The following is an 8,803-nucleotide window of genomic DNA, read 5'->3' on the forward strand; positions in this document are numbered from 1 at the left end:
GAGCTCAGCAAGCCGGTTCGCCTCGTATTTCGCTGTGGTCCCCACACGCCCTCCGCCTTCGTCGCTTTTTTTTTGGTTCTCTCTTTTTTTTCCTCTCCAGCTATTTAATTATTAAAATTTTTAATTTAATCACCTTTTCGGAGTCCTATAAATATTGAGCCACAGGCGCTCAACCTCGACTTATACCATTTTCATTTCCCTCCTCTGAAATCGATTGGGGGAAAAAGAACTCGTCGCCATTTCCGAAGTAAGCAGCTCATCTCCCTCTTTTTCTTACTATATATATATTCGCATATTATTGTTTGATTTAGATATATAATTGTTTATTTTTTCGCTACATCTACCAACGGATCTCGATCTTGATTTGGTTGGATCGATCTTTGAGTTGCTATCATGTTCAAATTTAGGGTATTGTTGATACCTGCGAGCCTCTTAATCTCACATGAGGGATTATTTTGTAAATTTTTTGTTTTCCAATGTTCTTAATTAGGGTTTGTGAGCTACAAGTTTCTTATGACTGTTACATTAATGGTCCAATACAACTTAGACCCCCCCGCTCATTCAAAATTTTTTATTTTTATTTTTAAATTTAGTTAAAAGCCAATTCTTGTTCATACTCTCATCCCTTCCCTTGAAAGCCATCTTCTTTGTAAGTGATGGGGGTTGACTGTACATCTTACTTGTCCGTTGAGTTGTTAGTATGGAGCGTGAGAAGTTGGACTCTTCAACGATCAAAGGCTTCCGATAATTGAACAACATAACAGATCAACAAATACAACATCTCATTAATGACAAATTTATCGAACTGCAGCAAAATCAAGCGCGTCTCGAGGACAATATATATATATTTTTTTAAATGTGTTCCTGAGGCGTCAAAGCTAGAGATGTGATTGCCAAGATTGAAAGTCGTCGTCACTTGGGTAATCTTTGCTTGTCGTTGTTGTAATTTTGTTTTAGTAACGAACGGTACTAAAAGGTATAAGATGAGAGGAGAAAGTCATGGATTGTATCCTCCAGATGAGCGTGTAAGTTTTAAGTCAGAGTTAGTCCTTAATCATGGTTGGGCTAGGTCTTTAAATGGGATATACGCGACAATACTTTTAACAAGTGGGTAGATCATCGTTAAGGATATATATCCAAATATTGATTCAATTATAATTTTGTTAGGAATTGTATAAGAGAAAACACTTCCAATTACCATTTTGAGTTGTATAAGAGAAAAAGTTGTTATCAAGAACTACATGATTTTTTTTTAATCATAGAAAATTAGTTAGGACTAATAGATCTGATATGTAGTTTTACACAATATGGTAGGAGATAGGACTAATATGCTAGCGCCTTGTTAAGATTTTATCTGTTTTGGGCTATCATCTTGTTTGCTTTTTCCATACTTCATATTGATTTCTAGACGATGCTATAATAGTTTGAAAGTTATGTTTTTGAACTAGAAGACTTTGATTGACTTGCTTTGCCTTTATGCCAGACTGAAGAGACAGATGCCACCTTGAATTTCATTGAAATCTAGAAGCTTCTCCTACCACTGAAGTTTTAACGGAAAGCAGAGCATTGAAAGTTCCTTTCTAATGATAAAATTGATTTAGTAAATGGGAATTGAGGTACCTTTCTTGTTTTCTGTTACTTTCTTTAAGTAATCCTTTTGTGACTTTGTTATCTCTAATGCATAGGTCCCCATTTGTATGCAGAAGATCACATTAAAAGAAATAAGTTTGGGATCCTCTATTGATATATCCTACCCATGGGTTCATTCGTTAAGGAGAAGACCTCCGTTTTATTGGCAGGTGATTTCATGTTGCCATCTTCTCCTGCGTTACTTGCTAATCATCTCATCCATGTTTTTTTTCGATCTTCTATCATTCTTGTCGGTTAAGATGGAAATAAGAATGTAAAATGAAGTGATGGAGAAAGTTGATTCTCATTGTTTAGTTATAATTGACAACAGCTAAAAAAGAGTGTGAAGAAATGGAAATGATTTTCTCTTATCTTCAACATAAAATGCACCAATTAGGAGAAATTATAAGATTATAGTTAGTGGGGCAAAGAGGATTAGAGGTAGACCTAAAAGAACTTGGTTTGAACTTGGAAGCAATTAAGGATGATATGATGATAGTGAATTTAACAGAAGAGATGATTCGTAATAAAATTGAATGGAATAACAGGATTCATGGAATAAAAGGTTTTATTGTTGTTATTGTTGTCGTCATCGTCGTCGTCGTTGTAGTATTTTGGTCCTAGTGATAGTGATGGAAAGATAAATATGAGTCTATGCCACTTTAGTTTAGCAGGAGGTGAGCTATTTGTCCATTGATCAATGTTCTTGGCTAATAATTGCCTGATTTGTCTTGAACTCTTCATGCATTATCTTTGACTTTTCTTAATGTTTTTTGTTGGCCTTATTTGAATTCTTTCCCAACAACAAATACAGCATAGTATTTGGATAAACTAGAATATCCTTTGCAGCCTAGCATAATTATTAATATTGACAGGTTTTCTGGAGATTTTTAAGAAAGGTCGGAGTGGGACCATTGGTGACATATTCTTACGCAGTCCTTTGATAACAGTCTTTTGATAATTTCAATCATTGGGTTTTCCTGAGTTGAAAACTTGCAAGCTGGTCTGAGACATACTTATTTAAATAATTCAGTTCGAAATATCTTATTCGCAATGATTAAAGAGTTTGTTAGACAAACTAAAAGATATGCAATTGACATTAATCAAGTCAAGATGAATCCTCTCAATTATACATATCTTGAATCTTGCATAAAATGGTATTTCTATTTCATTTCATATCCTTATATTCATATAATTTGTCTGCTTTGCCTACCAACTAATCACCATGCTAGTGTGTCAGTAGATTTTTAGATTTTTATCTTCATAAGGTCATGATCTCTTTGGGTTACATGTGGAAATGAAGCATGCAAATTTGTAGACTAGCTTATCAAGTTGAACAGCTAATTTATGAAGTATCTTAAGAGAAGATGTAAGATGCATTATGTATTATTTCATGAAAAGGTATGAATTATTTGTTAAAAAATTACAATCTATAGAATTGACCAAATTAAATAAATTTAACTTTTGGAGAATTTGAAAAAAATAAAAGTGCCATAAGTGGCCGCAACTTTTGTATGAAAAGAGATGATAAGAAGTGAACTTTAAGGGGAGAAAAAAGGACCTAGTTGCTTACTTGCTTATTTCATTCTTCCAGATATATTTCATTTTCCTTCCTGTGTGTTGAAATTTATGTTGGTTTTTTTTGGTATGAACAGTATGTTTTATTCGATACCAAGTCAGCATTAGTTGCAAAGTCCAACTATGACCGTCAGTTAACAAGTTACAAAACTAATCTATACGGACACCAACCCTGAAGGGGGACAAATCTTCATTACGAGAACAACTGAGTCTTTTTAACAACTCCTCTACACAAAATTGAAATTTATAACCTCTACTATTCGAATCAAAATCAAATGGAGCTATAGTGCTTAGGGAGTATGCCATTGTGTTGACTTCACTAGTTGAATCTTCAATGAGAATCTGATATATACCATAATCTGATTGTTGGTTTGATATACATTATCACTTCATAAATTAATTGTTTAAGTTTTTGGGTAGAGTGGCTTTTGACATTGTATTAGAATATTTCAAAATGTCTTAGATTCAAGTTATCATTGTCAAAATTTTAATATGTATTTATGTTATCATTCATTTATTTTTGTTTTTACAAGTGAAGTTCATAGTTTAAGGCCTTCTCCTGTGGACAAAAGTCTCGTATAAGGGAGAATACTAAGAGTTATATAGATTTGATATACACTGTTAGTTTTCAGGATCGATAACTTGACTTTTTTGGATAACTGGTTCTTGACTTGTTTGTCACAGTATTATGCTTCCCTAACAGATGCAATGAAATGAAAAACATTTACGATATCGAATATGAAGGGAAATCTCTTTGCAACTTTAATTCTGATAAAAATTAAGTGAGTTATCAAGCAAAAAAAAATCTTTTTGTAAAGCAAGTAAATGCTTATAATGTTTCTCTATTTGTCGTATTTAGGTTTAAATATGTTGATCTTTTTGGATTTTCTTTATTATAGTCGAGTTTATATAGCAAGATACTAATTGTTGAAAAGATATTGATTCCTGTTCTCTTTTCAGGGTTGGTGTTCCTTGGCTTCAAGTGTTTGAAACTCTGCTACAGGATTATTGAAGAAAATTGTTCTCTGAATTAATCCAGATTAACTCAGTTTCCATTTCTAACTACCAACATGTTGCAAGAACCTGAAGAAAAATCAGACTGTTCCAGAGAACTCAATATCAGCTTTGGTTACCAATGCAACTCCAATCAAGACAACTCTACCAAAGTTAACTGTGAGTTTGAACTCTTTGGTGGAATTCAAATTCCAGAATCCAACTTCAAATTCAGAAGTAGCTCCTTTTCTTGTTTGTCCGGTGCTGCCCTCAGTGCAAATTGCACCTTAGCCAATACCAATATATGTAATGGTCTTATTGGTGAGGAAATATTGCCTGGCTTGGATTCTCCAAGATCATTTAGGAGGCTGACTTCTTCTCCTTCTCTTTCGAGTATGGATCTCCTGTCATCTTCTCAAAGTAGTTTATCTACATTGGGAGGTAGTATGTCAATGGATAGCGATATGCTTGAAAACAATACTAGCCTTTGGAAATCAATGAGCGCACCAACAAAGGTAGAATCTTCTAGCTTTCTTAATGCTATGGATGTGCAAATGGCCGGTGGAGCTGCTGGCGAAGATAGAGTTCAAGCAGTGTGTTCCGAAGAAAACGGATGGCTATTTTGTGGGGTATATGATGGATTCAATGGGCGTGATGCTGCAGATTTTCTAGCTGGGACCTTATATGAAAACATAGGGTTCTATTTTCATCAGCTAGAATGGCGTATTAAGAAACAAGGTGAAAGTGGTGCCCCATATCAGTACAATGCTTTTGAATGTGCCAATGATTTGTCTTCGGCTATTGGTGCGTTGAATATTGGAAGCCAGCAATCAACATATTCTGCTTCAGATGGAGGAATTTTATCTGAAGCTTTCCGTGTTGGTGTATTGGATTGTCTTGTGCGTGCTCTAGCCCAAGCTGAGAGTGATTTCATGTACATGGTTGAACAATCAATGGAGGATCGGCCAGATATAGTTTCTGTTGGATCTTGTGTCCTTGCCGTTCTTCTCCATGGACAAGAATTATATATTTTAAATCTTGGGGATAGTAGAGCTGTGCTAGCTACATGCGATGTTGCTGAAAATGGTCCACTACATGCCATCCAATTGACGGAAATTCATACAGTTGATAATGAGTTTGAATACAAGAATCTCATGGATAGTCACCCAGATGATCCTTCACCAATTGTTGGTGGAAGAGTGAAAGGAAAGCTGAAATTAACTCGTGCCTTTGGTGTTGGCTACCTAAAGAAGGTATTCACAATTATATTATTGGTTTCTGTGTAGTGTGTAGATGGAATTTATTGGATTTAATAGTCTAATTCACAGTTTTATTATATTTATATACAGAGAAAACTGAATGATGCACTTATGGGCATTCTTCGAGTCCGCAACTTATGCAGTCCGCCATATGTTTCTACTCATCCATTCACGATGAATCGTAAAGTTTCAGAGAATGATTTATTTGTGGTACTAGGGAGTGATGGATTGTTCGATTTCTTTACAAATGAAGAAGTTGTGGAGCTTGTTCACCAATTTATCCAAGACAATCCAGCAGGTGATCCTGCAAAGCATTTGGTTGAGCTGCTTGTACTCAGGGCAGCTGAAAATGCAGGTACATTTTTAATATAATTGTGCGTATCAATCCTTATTGTCATGACTTGTCAAATATTGATGTTTCGTTTCATCATTTTCTCCTTACTGAAAGAGCGACATTGTAGTCCTCCTTTTTATCCCAAAAAGACTAATAACAAAAAGAAACCATTCATCTGAAATTTTTGAATCGTTTTTTCCCATTCAGATAGACTACATCCTCTGTTTAGGTAATTGCTACCATATCTTAGGTAATTTCTTTCGACCAAATCTCTTAAGCCTTACCTTTAGGCATCTTTACTTCATTAATTATATAATCTTGCCACCCTCCTGATCGATGTATTTAGCCCTCTAGATTGGATATGGTCAAACCATCTCAATGGGTTCCCGTCGCCGGCAGTTTATCTTCTTATGAATTCAATCATTTCTTATCTTATATTTTAGCATATATCCACACAACTATCGCTATATCTTCATTTTTACTACATTCCTTCTTTATACACATTTCTTAATTCCTCAACATGTTGATCCATAAAGCTTAGTTAGTCTTACAGCTGTCGCATAGAATTTTTATCCCCCCAAAAAAAGACTATTTATATTGATGTTATTCATCACTTCCATCGTTGAATTATTTTGCTCAAGTCTTGATGATTTTACTTTTTTTATCTTCAAGAATTCTGGATAGGAATTTTATCGTTTGCCAGTTGCCAGTCTGCTTTCATTAAAAATAATGTAGTTTAAGTGATCATCCATCAATCTTCCTAACGAGCAAAGCTAGGCATCTTCTAAATTTACTCTTCATGTTTCTTTCCTTCCGATAAGTTATAATATGATACAACCTTCATCCTAATCTCCAAAGAATTGTGTAAAAGGGTTCAACCCATTTCTTCTATATAATTTAGGTGGCTAATTTTAGGATTTTTGGTACTTTAAACTTACAGTTTAATCCAAGTTAGGGTTCAAGTTTACACTATGATTCTACTTGCTTACACCTTCTACAGAGGCCAACTTGACCTAAACCGTGTAGACTTTTTGAGGAATATGTTTAAGAATCAGTAGACCCAGACTGCAATTAGATTCACTAAACCAAATGATTATGAAGTATTAGACATTCAGTACGATTCTAACAGTAACTGACCTTGTCCTATCAATATGATTGTGGTTGTATTCCTATTTAAGAACAATTTTTCACTTCAGCCCCATTCCAATTTTTTATTATTGAAATCGACCCCTTTTTTTTTATTTACCAAAACCAACCCGATTTCGTGATTAGCAGCTTAATCACCTTCTTAATTAGTCGGGGTTGCCAACCGGCAACCCGACTATTTAGGACATTAATTTTTAGGGTTTAAGGTTTCTAATTAGGGTTTAACACCCTTCTAAATAATCGGGGTTGCCAACCCCGACTAATTAGTAAGGTGATTAAGCTGCTAATCACGAAATCGGGTCGGTTTTGGTAAATAAAAAAAAAGGGTCGATTTCAATAATAATAAAATTAAATGGGGCTGAAGTGAAAAATTGTTCCCTATTTAAACATAATAAGGACTTAAGCAGTTGCAGCCAGAGCTAACCGGCGGTTTCCAATTATTTACCATATTATATACTAGCTTCTAGTATTTATAATAACTTCTCAACATGAATCTTGAAATCAACTAGTATACGCCCTGCATTCTTTATTTGTTATGGATCTCTATTGTTTAAGAATGTACGGTTTATAAAATTCCTTGTGCAGGTTTCAGTATTGAAGAATTGATGAGAGTTCCTGCTGGAAGACGAAGAAAGTACCACGACGATGTGACGGTCATCGTGATTATGCTTGGTAATAAGCAGAGGACATCAACAGCATCCACCTCGCTCTAGGTTGGATTCAAACACCGAAAAGAAAAACTGCTAGTGTGTATTTATGTGAGGAGTATTATGTTCTTTTATGCGTACACAAATGGGTGAGAATTGTTTGTACATACTTAATAGCCAAGTAATAGTTATTTGCTTGTTTTTGGATTTTAGCTAAATTCATTTGGAGCCTTTCCTTTTTTTTATGATGCTGTCCCTTTTCTAGCTGAAAAGGATGTTTAACAACTGCAATAATTCTGGCTAATACGCCTAGCAACACCCGCAAATTTTCAACAGTTTGCTCCTGCGCGCGACAAGCCCCCTCTAAAAGTCCCATGAAATGGATAATATCGAAGATTTTAATCATTGTTTGCAATGTCCTTGTCATCTCCTCCTCTACGACACTTGCTCATAATTAAAAGGGTTTTCTCACAGAAAACACCTATAATATATGGACAAAATTTGAAAACCGTCCTATTTACAAAATAATTTGTCAAAACCAACCTATTCTAAAAAAATTATCAAAACCGACATAGTTTCAACCGTCTGGCTGAAACTGGGTCATTTTGACAAATAAAAGTATGAAACTTTACGGGACTTGAAGTCCCGTGAAGTTTAGCAGTCATTTAATTAAGCTGCGTAACTTCACAGGACTTCAAGTCCCGTGAAGTTTTTTTTACTCATGAGACTTCAAAATGACTCATTTTACTTAATGAAAGGCTCATTTTCTACTAAAAATTCCACGGGACATGAAGTCCCGTGAAAAATTTGTCGCCCTTAATTAATGTTATTATAGGTTGCTAAATTTCACGGGACTTGACATTATAGGCTGCTAAACTTCACGGGACTTCAAGTCCCATGAAGTTTCAGATTTTTTTTCTCAAAACCGACCTAATTTCAGCCATCGTCGGTTTCAGCCCGACGACTGACACTATGTCGGTTTTGACAATTTTTATTGTAAATAGGAAGGTTTTCAAAATGTGTCCTTAATATATAGTTGTTTCTTTTTATTTTTAATTTATACATAAATCATCTTTAAAATATTTTTTGTTGCAATTAAACCCACATATGCTCACTATTAGGTTAAGTTTTTCGGTTTTCCTGTAGTAATTTAGTTATCAAAATACCAAATATATTAGAGAAATGATCCTTAATTAATTGAGGTTGGGTAAGGTTAA

General features: G+C 34.6%; 1 protein-coding gene across 4 annotated transcripts; it reads left to right on the plus strand.

The window, feature by feature from the left end:
* Positions 136-7,804, plus strand: LOC109824575 (probable protein phosphatase 2C 39). 4 transcript variants are annotated; one of them, XM_020391204.1, is made up of 7 exons: positions 164-247; positions 812-920; positions 1,484-1,616; positions 1,686-1,799; positions 4,168-5,453; positions 5,550-5,814; positions 7,525-7,804. In XM_020391204.1, exons 5-7 carry the CDS (start codon positions 4,278-4,280, stop codon positions 7,650-7,652), a joined length of 1,569 nt encoding a protein of 522 aa, XP_020246793.1. In that variant the 5' UTR covers positions 164-247; positions 812-920; positions 1,484-1,616; positions 1,686-1,799; positions 4,168-4,277; the 3' UTR covers positions 7,653-7,804. The 4 variants fall into 4 exon arrangements, with proteins under 4 accessions (XP_020246792.1, XP_020246793.1, XP_020246791.1 ...); XM_020391202.1 differs by having other exon boundaries at positions 1,704-1,799; XM_020391205.1 differs by having other exon boundaries at positions 1,707-1,799.

The sequence above is a fragment of the Asparagus officinalis genome, chromosome 9 (genome assembly GCF_001876935.1).
Source record: "Asparagus officinalis chromosome 9, Aspof.V1, whole genome shotgun sequence".
Classification (NCBI taxonomy): domain Eukaryota; kingdom Viridiplantae; phylum Streptophyta; class Magnoliopsida; order Asparagales; family Asparagaceae; genus Asparagus; species Asparagus officinalis.